Raw genomic sequence first — 18,565 nt, 5'->3', positions numbered from 1 at the left:
GGCAAACAACCCTTCCCTTCCGACTTATTACTATACGTCAAGTTTCATAATTTTAGCTCAAATTTTCGAAAATATTGCCAACAAAAAAATCTTCAGAGTGCCCCTTTTGAAGGGCTCTAGCGTCCTTAAGAAGCAATTTTTGGGGCGCGGCTCTGAGAACCTTTTCATTATTTTATTCTCCAGAATCGCTAAAATATCTCATATTCAAATTCTGGACGGCCTGAATACAAACGTAAATTCTTCAAAGGATAAAAGCCTACTATATGGTCAGCGAAGTTTCCGAATAGTCCTCTTCTATCACACAGTTTGCAAGATGCGAGCAAAGTAGCAAAACTTTAAATTAATACTCACCTGGAAGTATGGCTCAGCAGGATCCAATCCAGTAATCCTTCCCAATCCTGGAACTAGATTGCCCGCGTAGCCAGCTGTATGTGCTCCTAAAGAGTGGCCTATTATGTGGACGTTCTTCGACTCCAAATCGTAATTTTTCTGAAACAAGACCGAATGTTACATAGAGAACAAGACCAAAGTAGGACGAAATGGCCCATTTTTGACTAGACCTGTCAGGGAATTAGGGCCACATTCATTGCAAATACCCAGATAGGCATAAATGTTGTTTTATTATGATTCAATTAAAATCCGCTATCTTTGAAGGAAAGTATTTCACTCGATGGAGATCAGATAAATATCTATAATGAATATTTCTAAGATAAAAATGTTATGATGTTTATCTGTTTGGATAAATTAGACGTGTGTTAATGAGTACTTTCCTGCGATCACTAGTGCGCTACCATTAACACTTAAACGCCTTGTCAGTTGAATGCGCCCATTATATTTATTGCCAATTAGCGGTCTTGAGCCTTAAAATTAATATTACTAGTATAAGCATAGTAATATCTGTTTTATTTTTTACTTCGCATGTATTTGCATAGAATTAAACAAATTTTAAAATTTATACAGGGTCCTACGATAGTGCACCAGACTCTCTTAGCTTCTATATCAACAAAATTAACAATTTTTTTCTTCTCCAGAATTAAAATACATATAAAGATGCATTTCCAGAAATTGTGTTCCAACGTACAGGGTAACTTCACAAAGTGTGACGATATCTAGGGTGTTTAAAAAAGATGCGGTAACATTTAAGGGGGTGCTTTGTCGGGTCATTCCAACAAAAAAAGTTCTTATAAACATAAGTCCGGAAATATGTTGTTACCGAGATGCAAAGGGTAAATTTTTTTTAATGACTTTTTTTGATATTTTTATTTTAAATAATAGTTTCGTAACAAAGAACTTTTTAAAAATCATCAAAGCACAAAATATCCTTAAAGAATAAATAAGCCCTTGAATTTAAAAAAAAAAAATTATATATGATAAATGTATGCGTAATAAAATGATTTTTATTCTTTATCTCGTAAACAAAGAAAGATGTGACGAAAATTGCATTTTTAGTTGCTTCATCTCAAAAAAAATATCTAAATTTAATTAAAATCAGAGGGGCACATTATTTTATCGATAAATTTGGGTAAGGTGTCCCTCTCTGCCGCCATTGGACTTAGTAATTCTAATCTAGTTAGAGCCAAATCAGCCCTTTATTTCTATAAAAAACCAAATTTCTAGAAAATGGTTCAAAAGATATTTGAATTATTTTTCAAAAACCGTTATTTGAAAGAAAATGTAACACTTTGTATTTTGGAAACAATGCATTTCTGGCCCTATATTTATAAGAACTTTTTTTCGTAAAATGATCTGAGAAATCACCCCCCTAAACATTGCCGCACATTTTTCAAACACCCTGTATAACTTCGTTATTTTAAATTAAATCTAATTTCGGAATCAATTTTCTAGGACTCAAAGAAGACCTAATAAGGTACTTTTTGCTGTGTTTTAAATTAAAAAAAAGGTCCTTCACAACCACGGAAATGCATCTGCGAAGTTGCATAACTTCAAACTTCAATAATTTGCTTGTTTCAGTTCGTAATTTTTTCGACGGCATCGTGTTCAAAATTCGAAAATCTGCAACTTTTCTTAGCATTATTTCGTTTCTAAACCCAGCTACTTCTGAGTTCGCAAAAGTTGCCTCTTTTCGGTTTTTGGCATTGCTATAGAGAAATCAAATTTTAGATTACCCATGTCTTATTAACGCAAGAAATCAGAGAATAACATGGCAGCGAACTTGTTTACTTACCATTAAATAATTAATAAGGTAAGCTATCTCTAAACCGACGAGTCTAGTATTCGCAGTAGCCTGAGTATAGAGAGGAAGACTTCCTCCTGCCCAGTCTACAACAATCACATTGACGTCCTCTGCTTTCAGAAGTTCGTCTCTCATATCTTTCACCTTAAAAGGAAGATAAAATCACAAATAAATTGACTGCTTTCATTTTTATGTAAAATTTACATCTAAATTTGGAGAAAATTTTAAATCGCATCAAACTTTCTTGTCCTAAATCACAACAAATGAATAAACAAAGCAAACCCAGCAACAATAATTGAAATTGAACGATACAAAGCTCATCGTACAAATATAAAACCTAGGGAGAACAAACTGACCTGTACTAACCTGAACCAGCGACAATAAATTTATTATAGAAAGTTCAGTCAGCAGTAGCACTTTGATTTACCGTTTTGGCCGGATTGAACTTGATGACCTTCCCGCGTTTGTAAAAAACAGTTTTTATAGTATGTCTCATGAAAATTTTCGAAAATTTTCATATTTCGGTCATCATCCGGTGTGGGAATTGGCATAAAATATAAATAAAATCAGTCATGTACACCTACGTCTTAAATTAAGTAAAAAAATGTGTCGTTGAAGAATGTGGATAGAGTTTGCATTGAGTGAGGGAAATAAAAGCTCTGTACCAAAATGTAAAGTCCCAACCCCTCTCTAATTTTTTAATGCATTGAAATAGAAAAAAAAACCTAACAAAAGGTGCTTGAAAGTTCGTGTAGTTTTTCAATATAGTCAGCAGTTTTATACAAAGTGTTTAATAAACGTGTGCCAACCAAATTTTTCATTTTTTGAACGATTAAACGTTACTTTTTTTACATATTTAAATTCTGCGTTTCATTACGAATTCAATAATATATATATATATACAGGGTGTCCCAGAATAAAGGGGTGAACACTTAACCACATATTCCTTGGTCAAAAATATATCGATTCACGGCGATATACTTATATACGAACTTGTCTCCTGGAGAAAGAAGCTCTTAGTCTCATTTTTTTTTAAAGTTTTGCACATAATTTGGAAATGGCTTAATGGATTGCTGCGAAATTTGGTGTATAATCTTTCTGCTTCTCGGGGCACATTCGACGGGGCTTATTATGGTAAAATCACCAGGGGTAGTGGTCGATTGCTACAAGGTCGACTGTTAAAAACGCCAGAACTTTTTTATTCGTTCGTGCAGACGGTTGGTTTTTTTTAATGAAATTCCCGGTCAGTTACGCAACTTTTTTTTTAATCTCTTATTGAATTTCGATTTGGAGCCTCCATTAGGCGAAAAAAAAAATTGTTGATAATGTCAACCCCTCTGCAATGGCCACCTAGATCTGCAGATCTAACTCCCTGCGAGTTTTGTTTTTGTTATTGCCATTGTTATGGTTTGTCTCATTCAATAGTTTATTGCGTTTATAATTAACATTTTTTTATGAGAAATGGTATGTACTGAAGAAGAAAGATGCCGAATTTTGTCAATTTACTTGAAGTAGGAGAAAAATGCTTCTAAAGGTATTTTTTATTTTTCTTATCTTCTAAACCCAATATTTGGTTTTCAGCTCATCAGGAGTTTAAGGAATATTAATAATTAAAGCTGAAATTAAATGAAACTGAATGCAATGACAATGAGACGGAATAAACTTATTCCTTTTTTTTTGTTATTATTTTACTGTTCAAAGTTTCTTCCACCATGTCCAACACATGATCGATATCTTTTTTCCAAATTTCCCGGGCATTTCGTCATCATATCACTTCGACTGATATGATTTATTATACTTGACATTCTTCTTTTCATTATAATTAAAAGGTTTGAAATATGACCAACAGACATGTATCGTTGAATTGGCAATAAAACGCAGAATTTAAACATGTAAAAAAAGTCATGCTTAATTGTTGTATATTGGGTTGGCACATGTTTATTAAACACCCTGTGTAAGGCTGCTGACAATCGTGGCAATCTAAATGGACTTTGAAGCCTTTTTGTTGAAAAAAAAATCCATTTTAATAGATTAAAAATTTAAAGGGGGGTGGGACTTTTCGTTTGGATACCCTGTACAATCGACTGGGATCGGTCGGCCCAGTTGGCATGTTCTACTGTGCGTCGAATTAAATGCATGTTTGCCCAATGAATCGGCTCTATTGGAATGCCGATTTAATTTACAGTACATCAAAGAACATGACGAACATGAGAATGAAACGCTTCCTTTATTCCAAACTATGTAGTAGCACGTGGATGGTAGACCCAATTGAGTTGAAGCAGAACTTGTTAAGCCGGCATTTGGGCGAAACTGTTCCATAATTGATACCAAGGGGGCAATTTGAAAAATTTTATCCTCCGGAATGCACTTACGTAATACCATAGAACAGTCTCACTAAATTATCGGTTTTGTTCCACGACCTAACAGCCTACCTCACATTGCTAGCCTCACGCTTTGGAATATAGGAAGCTTTAAACCTAATTAAAACGTTCATGAGCATAGTCGTAGGCTACGGTTTATGGCTGATGGGGCCTAATTAAAAATAAAAAATACAAAATAATTGTTTCGGCCCCTACACAGCGGTCCGAGTTTCTATTACGTGATTTGTTACGTAGGAATGCGATTCAGGCGTAATGGTATTTCAGCAGACAGGACGTGGCGAATATAGTCGTATACAGGGTGAGCCACGCAGCCCGTTCATTAAAACATTTTTTACTTAACAATATTGTGGTCCAATGAGTGTATTGGTTTCAAGTTAGAATCGGCTTTGAACCCAAGTAAATGACGGCCCTTCCCGTCACACCGAAAGTAGCTACAAACTTCGCCATTTTCCATGGAACCCCCTAATTTCTTAATTCTTCCAGATTTCTCATTCAAGGCCAGTTTGTGTAAAATACTTTATGTCTCAAATTTGCCATTTCCGAGCTACACCGGCATATTTATATACCGGGAAATTGGTACTGTGCACTGATCCAGCCTGTCCAGAATCGGCGTAGGGAAGCCCAGTAGTATTTGATACAGAATTAAATTCTAGAATTAAAACTACGGGGCGCCCCATTTGGAACGAGCAAGTCGTTGAGATTCGAAATCACGAAATTTTGGTAGAATGCAGGTGGTGGATGGCTTTTTGCGAAATTGGAAGACGTCAAAATGTGGCTTATTAGGCCCCCTTGGGTCTGAGAACGGCAACTCCAAAATTCGCAGCGGCTGGGGGTACCTTGCAGCTGCCATAAATTGAAAATTTTCCGGTGCAACTGGGAAACTGCAAGTTTAAGACATAAAACGCTTTACATCAGTTACATCACTGTTAAAATTTGATGAGAAATCTGAAAATTGTTAAAAATTCGGGCGTTACACTCGAAACAACACAGTCGATAGTTACTACCGGAAGCGCCACCGTTTAATTGGGGTTCAAAGTGACCGATCCTACCCCCTCCTCCCCCGTTAATTATTTAACAAATTGTTATTAACAAAACGGTCGATTTTTTCAAATTTGAACGTGGAGCTTTTGACGCCTCAAAGCAAAGCTCTTTCAAAAGCACATGTATTGCGAGTAGAAATCGATCGGTTAGTTTTTGAAAAAAATAGAAAAACAAGATAAATTTGCTAAAAAACACAATACAAAATCAGTTAAGTAGTACACACAGAATGAAAAAACTTGTTTGTTGATAGGAAATTGGTTTGTTTTCAATTTTGTGCTCGTAAACAGTCTTTGTTTATTTTCATTTATTTATTTATATTTTTTTTGTCGGGAGGGGGGGAGGTTAGTTTGGAGCCACTCGCTACAGGCAAGAATTCCCGAGGAGATACACTTTCCTGTATCTTTTCTGGAATACCAACAACCCACAGTTGTTGAGTGACGAGGTCTGGTCACTCGCTGAGCGACGTAGCTCTGTTGTACACAAGCTCGAATATCAGTATGTTTGACTTTGTTCAACGTATTACTTAAACCGGTTCTCGTTGGAAGGCATGAGGTAAACACTAAAGAGCAGTTAATCCCTAATTATTTAAAATTTTCACATTACCGCGAGTTCTCCAAGTTCATTGCCGGACCTATCCGGCAATAAACGGTTTTGCCACACAGGGAAAGTTTACTTTTTCTTTCACCTGATAATGATCGTAGGATTTGTAAAATTTAAATAATGTGTTTGCCCTATGGCTGTGGAAGCGGCAGTTGTGTATGTGTTTATGACACTTTTATGTTGATAGTCATAAAATTTAGCGAATGTGAGGAAAAATGTGAAACCATGTTGTGTGCGTTTGTATACATGATGATTTCATTGCAAAATAATAATTATCTTTTCACAACGAACATAAAGAATGCAGTTGACTTACCCAGTTAGAAAGCGGAGTGTCTATAAATCCATGAACGATGAATTTGATTTTTTTCTCAGGGTCCAAGTTGGATTTTTCGATGGAGTCATTTTTGGCTTTTAGTAGTTGACCCTGGAAACAGCAAATGATCATACGAATATTCGGCGACACGAAATGACCCAAGCGACATCTTAAGCTCTCTTTTTAACACGTATTATCATCTATTTACATTTACTTTAAGCGAAGTTTTCATTTTAATCGCTTCTATTAAGCATATATTCTCCACTAGACAACCACACAATAAGAACGCATTCCTCAGAAGCTTAAACTCGCTCCAGATGTTACTCAGGGCATTGGAGACTAGCGGGTACTCCTCCCTTCGTTGAAGGAGTACTGCTAATAACTTTGCATTAAAAGAATCTAAACGAAGAATAAATCGGTTAATAACGAAGTATTCTCACCTCAGTAGGGTTCAGTCTGGTATACAATATAAACCTAGTATTTATCACAGATCTTGGCAAGGGGAAGACGTTGAAGGGGCGGTGAATCAAGTGATACCAACTCCTGGTAATGTTGAGACAACCCAGTTCATCGTAGCATCGGGTCTCGTTTTCAACTAAAAACGCAAGAAGAATGCTTGTTTTTTTCAACGTTACTTTGAAGGCTTACATGGCAGCCACGGCAAATTTAAATTGACTTCGATGCCGATTTTGTCCGATCTGGACCAGTTCACGTCAAGGATCCCGGCAAAACAGAGTTCAGTGACCAGGTAAACTACACTGAAAAGTTGCACATATGACACAACCATTATCCGTCCTCAAAATTCCAGAAATCATAAGACTCGGTGGACTGAGGCTGGTCAGTCCCAGTCCTTTCCTCTAAGAACCGCTTAAAGTTTCCACTGCACTAATGCCTTCGGATTACGATAATTCTATTTGACCATGTCCACGGAATGATTTCACTTATCACCACTAAAATTCACTTGGCGATGTTCCGATGATATCTGGAAACTTATTGTGTCACGCGCCTACTGAAGAACTACACCTGTAACGAAGGAAATATGCGGTTAGAATGATTTAGAATTCCATTCACACTTTCATGATTAAAACCTCCTACTGCTCATTTATTATTACGAGTTGCCTAATCGGACTCGAGTTGAATGATATGAGGATTACTAATGGGTTATTTGCTCCAAAAGTAGATGGTATTGGTGACCATCCTTGTGGTTGCAGCACATGAGCATTGCTGGGATTTTATCTTCGTTTTTACCTTTTAATTATAAAGACTTAGAGAGTATAACAAAGAAATCGCATAGCTTTGCATCAGAAATACACGGGACGTTGGGCTAGAGGCAGTTTCTCATGAGTTATCGCATAAAAAATCATAGTGGCCCAAAGAAACATAGAGACAAAATCGGACATTTATATTTTCGTGATGAGCCAGAAAGTGCTTGTTTTTTCGATTTTTTTATGCACGGCAGATGGTGCTGGACACCATCGAAAAATTGACGTGAAGATTCGGCAAATGGTCATTTTCCTAACAAGTGCGGAAAGGACTAGTTTCTCGCACGTGACTGCCATTGGACGAGCGACCCGAAGCGGACTTTTGCAAACAGTCAAGGCCGCAGCTGCGCAAGAATTGCAAACTTTTTTTCTACAAGAACGCCGTGACTTTAGATATTCCATTTGATGAACACATGTCTGAGTGTCTGGTAATCCGTGCCGGAAACTGTCTGTTAATATTACTCTTGGGGAAAAACCGCCTGATCTTCCCGCAATAATGCGGAAAAGTACATTTTGCGCAAAACTCCTCTCGTTCGTCAAGAAAAACCGTTTTTCCATCTCTATTATTTTGCTCTAACGGACCCTTCTACCTGCGAAATAACATAATAGCTTCCTGACCTATTTTCTAACTTGGTGGCTCATTCTACAATAACTGTGAGCACAGCAAATGGATCAAATTTAGGATATCCAAAACAATGAGCTACGGTTTTGAGGTTCGAAAAACGTCGGATAAACTGAAAATTTCCAAAATTGTATGGGAGTAGTATTAGGCCCGAATTATTCTCTGCTGATAAACTTAACATCAAGCTTCGGTTTCTACATATATGGAGAGTCGGGCCAATGTTCCATTTTCGCTGTGTCCATGGAAGTTCGTTTGTGGTAAAATTGCCGTTGCGTTAATTGGAGGTTCATCGGGAAGCAATCTACTCAAAATATATTTAAAATGATGAAAAACAGCTTTCCTACAAAGTCAAGGGAAAAATGATTGGTGATGTCGGTCGCCAAACCTGTGGAAGTATGTCGAAACTGCGTGGATGCGGTTGATCCAAAAGCATCATGGACAGACTTTGCTTTCTTCGCTTCGACATCCTTTTGCATTTATCCGACATTTTGAAATTGCAAAAAAAATGTTGGAGGAGGGTTATAACCAGTTCAGTAGCCAAAAAAAAAATGATAAAAATAAGACAAATATGCATAGGATCTGGTCTAAACGTGAAAGTATAAACACATCACTTGCTATAAAGGAATTGCCGGAATTGGCTTTGATATCTTATCAGTCTCTACCATAGCAAAAAGCCGGGGAATTCTGTTCCATAATAATAACTAAAATGTCTTTAAAGGAAAAAATACTCTGCATATTCATGAATGTGTAATTTACTTGGCTTATTTGAGACTGATATTTATACTGTTATATAAATCATAAGGTCAAGGACAGGAATGCCAAATTCTGCATTGTTGAGTTAATTGTTATTAACATAAATTTGTTCATTCGTTGCTGCTCAATGCGTCAAGCTTCTCCAAATCACTCGATTTCTTGGACCAATTATTAAACAATTTATTTACATGCTAAATTTTTCACTACACCACATTGAAATTTTATGAGCTTTAAGTCCTCATAAATATGCGGTGCAGAAGAACGCTGTGATTAGGAAGCTTTCGCCAAGCGCTACGAATTGGGAAGCTTACAGTGGAGGATGCAGAAGGTACGTTTTCCCATTCACTAGAACAACGATTCTTCGCGTACACTAACTCACTACGCAAACTTTTCCCTTCAAGCAAAGGACCACAAGTTGTCCGAGATCAGTAGATGACCCAATAAACTCGATTCCGGAGCCAGTACTATCGACAGTGCCATCGACAACACAGCATGAACAGACGACTGTAGGCGCAAGTAACCATCCACTACTTCCTTCGCGGTACCAACCGAAAATGACGGGGATTGCGGCCTGGTACTACCACTAGGTTAATTTACCTTTCATGTCTTACAAACCAGCGTTGTCGAATTAATGACACCTGATCAGCTATTATCGAGCAACAGAACGTTTGAGCGGATTTTTTTTAATTAGAGATGAATTACTGCCGGTAACTACACACATAAACAAATAACCTACAAACCACTGGAAGGTGGTCACGCTTCAACAGTCTCAACGTGTTACATAAGGAGCTCAACATCAAAAACAAAGTAGTGTTACGCAAGGGAATAATGAGTGCTGCAGTGAAAAGCTTTCTATCGAGGTCGTTTCAGGCTGGTTTGGAGGACCTGATGCACTTCGGAATGTTCGTAAAAAGAATTTGGTAATTGTGAGTAACGAAAGTGAAGGGTTTTGCGATGATTTGCTCCATTGATTTGTGAGGAGTGGTCGCTCAGAATTAACGCTCGTAAATTCGAGCTTAAGAGATTCTTGCTTGAAAGCTCTTTGTTTCACAAATGGCTAGGGGGTAAATTAAAACGAATAGATTTGATTCTGTTCTACTAGCTCCCCGCATTTACGTCGGCGAACGAGCTCCGACCTTTTCTAATTCTAACTTGTCCAAACTCAATTCCTTTCTTACTAATCGACCTCAACAGACACGTTTTGGAAACTTGGAAATGAAAATGTGCACATTAAAAAGTATTATAGATTTTCCTTATGATCCAAGGAAAATTGAAGGGTTTGCGGTGCTATTTAAAATTACACATTCCAACAGTTCTGCCCCCGAGTACTCCCGATTTGGTATGTGTTGGTAAATCCTCCAATGCAAAGCGACACTTTCAGCTCGTAAAAATTGGTTTGTGACATTTCTCGTGTTGTGCTGTGCTGAAATAACTGTTTCTTAAATTAATTAAGAAAATCGTTTTCTTCACTGTTACACCGGCAGTTTGAAAAGACACGAGTGAAAAAGCCCATATCGTCAATCCAACGAAATCATATCGAGGCGAATGTCTGATATGATGTAGAATTACAAATAGCAATTATCTCACGATTTTTGCTATTCAATCAGGCCAAATATAAGCAAATATTAATGACATAAAACTTCAATTATGTAACTTGATCATTTGGTTCAAAAACAACATTGACATGGCACATATTATGTATACCAGGGGAGCGCTCTGAGATGCCCTTTGGCAGTACTTTCTGTGCTGGAATGTCTGCAAGCACCTTCACCTTAAAGTGCAATACCTAATTACGATTTGATCGAGACGAAAGTACTTTCTTGGCGCCTTCCAATTTGGTTACGCAATTTTTCTGTCAACCGGTCGGATTTGTTTTCGAGATATTTATGGGTTCGAGTGGTTAAATGTAAACATATGATATAAGCAGGAATAATTCACTTTGCATACTGCTATTGAGGATGAAAAAATTGCTAATAGCTGGATCTTGCCATTTTTCAGTAAATCTACAGAAGACACCTGTCATATTACCTACATAATCCTTTCCGGTACATTTTCTAATAGCAATGTGACCTTAAAAAACGTAATTTTTTCGTTACCTTTTGACAGTAGAACGATGAAATGACATGACATTGACGTACAAATGACCATCAAATGTCACGGATCGATCACTTCATATGTTCACGTGACCATAAATTCCCGAAAACAATTTTTTTTTTTTTTTAAATTGCTGGAAAAATACACGAAATATCCAAGAGTGCGTTTAAGTTTCGCCTGGTCAAGGTATAATTTACTGAGTGTCTTTCGCTGCTGAACAAATTTCGTGCTTTAAAAGAAAGATAGATGCTGTTAACTGTGCTTTCAACATTTACTCGAGAAAGAGTGTGAATGTGCCCTTGAATAGAATTTTTTTTTTTAATGATCTTTTTGAGCACCTATTTGGGTTCTATACATATATGTAGGTTTTGAGTGCTGCACGTTGTGAGTCTGCGAAATATAGAGCGAGGCTCTTTTGCAAGCCATCGCAGACTTACAGAAATTCGTACAAGGTGTCTCCGAACATACTGCCATTAATTTAACCAAGTATTTGAGCTCCAAAAATATGACGAAAACTTCATATAAATATACATTGAAAGGTGCTGCATTTTCGATATGGAGGGCGTGAAATTTGGCTTCGGAGGATGGTTTTTTAAATTAATATTTTCGAAATTTTTTGAGATATTTTAATGTAATTTTGTGCTTTATTATAATTTTTGAGCTCTTTCTGAATCTTAATAAAGAAATTGCTCCATTTTTCCACGTGCCGGCAATACAAAAGGACAGTGTTTTAAAAGTACATAAACTTTTGTGTTTATTTTTAAAGACGATTTTATAGGAAAAATGCAAAATTTTGCAGTTTTGTCGAAAAACTGGGACTGCTGTTAAAAATCGAGATTTATAAGAGTTTTCGAGAAAATTGAGATTTAAAAGAACGGTGGATACACCTACCTGTAGCACTGCCGAGATAAGAGTTTTTTTGCATCTGATATTATTATGAGTTTTATCACTTTTCAAGCAAAAGTTTTGTTTCGAACAAAAACATTTTCACTGTCCACAAAAAATTCGAATTTCTAAAAAAACTTGGGCGTTCAGTCTAGAAAAAATAAAGTTGATCCCGTGAAACAGGTGAAACTGACCTTGAAAAAAAATGAAAGCGTGAAAGTTGAGCGCTCAAAAATGAAAAAAATAAATTATTTGAACATTTTTCTTGTAAATCTTCTCGATTTGAAGATGTTTACTTGCGCCACTTAGCTGAAATCACCCGGAATATTTTATTAGATAAACATGAGATTTTAAACTCTTTTGGATCCGTTTTCTTTAATAATAATTGTACTCAAACACCGTTCTGGTGACAACAAAAAATCACCGGATTGCATTAATACTCTAATTGATTGTAATAAATCCTGACATGCACGGAAAGGTCAAAAATGTTGTTTTGTTTCAATTCGAGGTCAATTGGGTTTTAAATCTGATATTTATTTAACAAAACATAGGATCCACTAATTTGTTAAATTTCAATTTTCTTGAAAACCGTTGGAGATTTCAACTTTAAATCGGATAAACTTTTTCATGTAAATACTTAAAAATTTACTATTTTTCCTTTAAAATCGTTCATAAAGTTAAGTAAAACGAGGTTTGTATACTTTTTAACCACTTTCCCCCATTATTACTCGCCTCTGCAAAAACGTGGCAGCTTCGGTTGCAGAGACACAGAGAGAGCGCAAAAAGCTGTAATAAAGTCTAATAACAACGTCATCAATTTATCCTGCAGCTTTTCGATAATGCTAACAAGAAGTCATCCCCAGGCACCAATCTTCGACACCCTGTATATCGAAAACGAAGCGCCGTTCGGGGTTCATTCATACGAAGTTTGCGTCATATTTTGGGACCTGGAGCACGTGACTGAATTTATGGAACTCCGTTCAGGCGCACCTTGCACAAAAGGGTAAAATTTTTCGGGAAAATTTGGAGATTTTTCTGCTTCGCAGCAACTCGGGAAACTTTTGACGTAATTAATCCAATTAAATTAATTAGCTCATGTTTCGCCATCTCCATTTCCTCATAGATATTTTTTAATCTTCGCATCTCTACGTCCAACTTCTTATTACGCTGCAACGTTCGTGGGTTCGTTAGGTTAGGAACCGTCGTCGTAATTTTTTATTATCTTTGTTGTTAGGTACCTGTCTCCAGTCATGTTTCCCGATATTCATCTTCTAAGCGTAATGAAATGGTTACATAAGCCCCATTGCGACGTGCATTGCATAATTCCTCAATCAAACAGAACGTTTCTTTGCAAACCCCGAACGATTCATCTATAAACAATCTGTTCCAAAAGCAAATATAAATTTTTCATTCGTAGCATATAACATTGTTTTCCTTTCTTGACCTTACAACCTAGCTCGTTTCCTGTAATGTTCGTAAAGTACAGTTTGCAACGTTTTTATACTGTTCCGGCACAATTATACTAGTTGCCATAAATTAATATAATATTTATATTATAGGAAGTCGCTATAGAACACTAACGGCCCATACTTCCGTCTTGTGTGCATGCAGTTGCAAATGGTTTAGGAAAGTAAAAGTATTACATACTTCCATTAAGTAATTTTGGTTTAGCTGTATAGCTTTTGTATATAAAGGATTGAGTCCTTTTTCAAAATTACGGTCATTTGTGTCTTGTACCTGTATGAATAGGTAACTTTCTTCATAGTCTATATAATTTGACCGGCAATAGCATACTATTTGTACGTGCGGTTGTTTCGCAGCACTCCAATTTACGGTTACACAGGCATTATGCATTGATTTTCATTAATATATTTCAACCAATTGATTGCATATTGGAAGTGATTGCCTTTAAGCCGTAGCTACTTAATCCCGCACTTACAGAACGCGCACCAACAGACAACAATAATAACAACAATTAAAAATAACAACAACAACAATAATGATGATGATAATAATAAAATTAATGAAAACAACAAGGAATAATTATAATGTAAGTGGCAGTGTGGTTTTATGAACTGCTTGAAGGTGTGACTTTCCCATGCGGCAGAGTCGCCCCCAGTTGGGAGCGGTACATTCGCGGGAGGTTGCCAGGGAGGATATCGGACTCTCTATCATTACTCCATGATCCTCATTAATGAGGAATCAAACGAGAGAGGGGGGCACGCTCAAAAATAGAGAGAGATACAGTTTCATGAGGAACCACCAGGTCAAGTTCTTCTATCATCGTAAAGAGCCGATCCAAAAACTGGCGCGAATTCTACGCGGATCGGAGCTGAAATCTAGAGCTGCGAACCTATCACGGTGCAAAATCACTTCACAGGTCAACATCACTCTACGGGAAATCATATATTCGAAAAATTTAAATTCGGCTCTTTATTGGAAGGGTAAATAGACAAACTTTTTACCGCACTTTTTCCCACTTTACACTCATGGAAGGATTCGTGTTGGACCTTGAGAAGCATATGTAGCTGGCACTATCGCTCGTATGAAAGAAGCTCGTCAAACTTTTTTGTAGGAAACTTCCCTGACTGCAACTTTAGTTCTTATGAGTTTTTTCATAGTGGCTTCCGAGACATTAACGAAAAACGGAATTTTAGTGTATGTGTTCTCTGCGCCCCCCCTGTACTTATCTGCGTCCTGAATCCCTTTTTGCCTTGAGTTTCTCATTCGAACGAACTAAAACGTTAAAGTGGACTCTGCGCAAGAAAAATATTTGTGACATGTCATTCTTGGGAACGTAGAAACACACTAAAACTGCATCTGAATTACCCCACTCAACACCCCCCTTTCCACCCGCGATCCCATAAGACAGTTGGATTTAAAAACGCATTGTTGAACCACGCTGAGTGCCACGTGACGCATTTGTGGAAAATCAGTTTTCGCGAACATGGGAACTTCCATGAGAATATCATTCTTTTTTGATCATTTTCATGAAGTGGTAGCCGACGCGCTAAGAGAGTTGAATAAATCATCAATATTTGACTTGATACATATTTTTTTCGTAAAATTCGGTTTTCCGTTAATATCTTGAAAACCACTCCACACCACTCGGTTGTATATGTCTCTAGAGTTCAACCACATATCTCTACACAACTCCGTCAGGGGAGAGAAGGGCAGCAAACCGTTTGTATTTTTACGCTCGCAATGATGAATGATATCAGGGGAAATTTAAATTTTATGAACATCTGACTTCCCGTAAAATAAATTTGGTCCGAGTGCGAATTTGAATGAGCAACGAGGGTCAAGAGGTTACGTGACTGCTTTCGGTATAAACAGATTGCAGCTCCCCATTAGTGCCTAATCTGCCGATTAAACGAAACACTTCAGCGTCCGAATCTACTACCAGCAATTATCATGGAGAGACGCACGTTTAAACCGAAGAATGGAAATACTTGAAATCCTTTAGATTATAAACCCATCGCCTGGCTACCAACACCAGTCAGAATCATTCCATCTATTATTGCCAATAAAATTCACCAATTATCATTTGGAAGAAAATAAGATACTGACCAAAGACCGACAAGATGTAGAAAGAGGACGTAAAGAACGACTTATCGTCCATGCGACAACGGTCAAAAATGTTTATTTAAAGACGCAAAACTTTCACGTGGCTTATATTGATTATATGGAAATCGAAGGTGGTCTGGATCCGGCATCACTCGGTACATATCTACAAAACATTTAGATGAACCTAAACGATGACGTAATGTGCGGATGAGTTAAACCATGACGTAATCATGGGACCAATGAAAACGCGTCGTTTCAGTAGATTTTGCTATTGTTCTTTTGCCGGCGGGAAAACAACCTATTGAAATATCAAATTGTTAATGCTTAGATCTACCTGTTCATAATAATAATGATAAAGTAGTTAATTGAGTAACGCACTGTACACATTTTTATTTCCTTTACTTGGCCTCATTTAGTTTCGGACCGAGCGAGCGGAAAAGAGTATGAGTAACAGGTAGTCATTAAAGAAAACCTCACACTACGATACACATACAGGGTGCATCTAAAAGATCTGCGCGAGATTCTACCAGAGATTTCCGAAACGAAAACTTCACGACTTGGTACAATTTACCTTGATCCAAAAGTAGACGATTTTCGAAATTCGGGACTTCAAAGTGACGATTAAAAAATGAAAAAAAATTTGAACAAAATGTCGCATCGGAAGGTTTTTATTAAAAGTTTAAGACATTGGAATCAGGCTACATTGTCGATACGTATTGCAGAGAGCGCTCTCAGCCCTGGTTGAACTATTTTTAAAAGGGCGTAATTTTTTTATCACCCGGTATAAAATTTATTTTTGACTAAATTTGTGCTTTCTTACATGTTCGATGAAGAAGGACCGGCTGCTATGAGTCCCCGCGGGCATTTCTTCTTGAAATATTTGAAGTTTAAAGTTCCTTGCACGACTTGAAAAAAAATTTTAAGTAAATATTTGTTCGTACAGTTGAAGCCAAAAAAGTCAAAAAAACTGAAAAATACATTTTAAATTATTTAAAAAATGTATATTTAATTTTGTAAAAAAAAATCAACTTTTAGTAAGTTTCGCTATTGTTATTGTATATTACAGTTATTATTGTTGTTACTTTGACGTCCTGAAGCTTGGAAACCGTCCACCTTAGGATCAAGGCAAAGTCATGTTCTCGCCTCAGAAATCTGTGGTAGAGTTTTGTGGGGATATTTTCGAGACACCCTGTATATATGTAGTGAACCGTAAACACATGGCGCTAATTAACTCGTACATTATTACCATCAAACATCTGACACTGATAATAGATAGCACATAAGTTTATATAAAATATACCTTTGATATTTCAACTCTCACTTGAGGTTTCAGCCTCATGATCGCCGTTTATAAGTATTTATAGTGTTTACCATTTCCTGGTTATTCAGTCCTAACGAAACATGTGATATGAGACATGCAGGAAATATAAATAATAAAAGTTACCGTGAGAATATCTACACGTTCCCCTTTTGAAAGATAAAAAAATATATAAAAATATACATTTTATCAGTTGCCTAGTCGGTAGTGAGTTTTTTTTGAAAAAGTTCATTCTTTGTGCATTGGTCTTCTCCACCTCCGGGCGGATTTAATATAAAACAATTTAAAGCAAAAAGACAATTTGACCGAGCATTTGTCCTTGGCGCTTTGAGAAAACATCATAAAAAAGCTCATTCTCCGATCTTTATGAAACCAAAACGATGAAAATGGAACTAGAACTCAATGAGGATGTCAAGGGAGGATCTCCAATTTCCAATGGTGCACGCTTTGCTGGTTAAAGCGTGGCTCAACCAGGATTTCCCGATAAATAGATCGGTTGGCGAGATTCCGTAGTATGGCCAGCAAGATCACTGGATCCGACACCCCTCGACTTCTTTCTTCTCTTAAACGCATAAACTTGCTTCTACAAATAATGTCGTGACCGTGTTTTTTTTTCAAATCAAGGTTTCCGCAGAGTTAAAAGGTATTTCGGGTGATTCGTTTTAAAACAAAGGACCTGCATAGGACATATACGAAGTGTGGAATGAAGTTGTTACTTGTCGACCTATACACATTTCCAAAAAAATCACGTGGTTTTTTGTTCTTACTTGCGAATCTTTAGGGAAGAACAATTCGCCGTGTGAAAACCGAATCACTTTCACTATGCCATTTTTCTGTAATTTTTATAATTTACTTTTTCCATAAAATCGAGTTTTTAATAGAAAGTTCTCACTTCGTTGCGTGAAAGATATGGTGAAACGGAACCAAAAAATAGCCAAAAAAACAATTACTTATGATGAATTTATGACGATTTTTATGATATGTGAAATACTCATTCTTAGAATAATTTATCGATTAAATTGAATCAACAAAATTTCTAATAGTTTTACGCATGAACGGCCGTGTTATCAATATGTTTCTTATGCTCGGAATCTTAACAATAAACATAAAATATAAAATTGCCGCATTTTTGCTCAAATTTGAAGAGAGTGTTGATTTTGTCTTCACGTGATTTGTTTTTTGTTGACCACTTCGAATTTTTCTTATAGTTCTGGCACTTTATCAACTTTAATTTGGTATTCCGGGACATAATAAATATAAATGCCGCAAGTAGGTGGGCCGATATTAGGTTCGGAAAGGTGCGTGAATACCGGGAGATCTAAAAAAAGCATATTTAAATAAGAAATGAAAAGGATACATATGATTTTAGAAAAAAATTATGTTATGTGGAAAGTACATATTTAGAAACAAAAAAAAATTACGCTTTTATGTCCGATTTTGCGATAACGTTTCGTCGCAATAAATCGGTTTACAAAAAAAATCCAAAATTAGGAAGGCCACACTCACTTCATTATTAGTTTTGTTCCTCCTTACAT

General features: G+C 36.6%; 1 protein-coding gene across 3 annotated transcripts in view; it reads right to left on the bottom strand.

Moving 5' to 3' along the window:
• LOC136348661 (pancreatic triacylglycerol lipase-like) overlaps positions 1-18,565 on the bottom strand; it is a 44,820-nt gene that overhangs the window by 10,826 nt on the left and 15,429 nt on the right. For 2 of the 3 annotated variants that reach the window (XM_066299669.1, XM_066299671.1), the window contains exons 1-6: positions 9,478-9,730; positions 7,178-7,552; positions 6,970-7,124; positions 6,530-6,640; positions 2,186-2,338; positions 352-489 (exon numbers count right to left, since the gene is read on the bottom strand). In XM_066299669.1, coding sequence (XP_066155766.1) covers positions 352-489; positions 2,186-2,338; positions 6,530-6,640; positions 6,970-7,124; positions 7,178-7,316 — 696 coding nt within the window. In that variant the 5' untranslated portion in view covers positions 7,317-7,552; positions 9,478-9,730. Of the gene's footprint in view, positions 1-351; positions 490-2,185; positions 2,339-6,529; positions 6,641-6,969; positions 7,125-7,177; positions 7,553-9,477; positions 9,731-18,565 lie in introns of those variants that run through there. The other variant, XM_066299670.1, reaches the window with a different exon arrangement.

This window comes from Euwallacea fornicatus, chromosome 34 (assembly GCF_040115645.1).
Source record: "Euwallacea fornicatus isolate EFF26 chromosome 34, ASM4011564v1, whole genome shotgun sequence".
NCBI lineage: Eukaryota > Metazoa > Arthropoda > Insecta > Coleoptera > Curculionidae > Euwallacea > Euwallacea fornicatus.
This window is presented reverse-complemented; position numbering and strand designations above follow the sequence as displayed.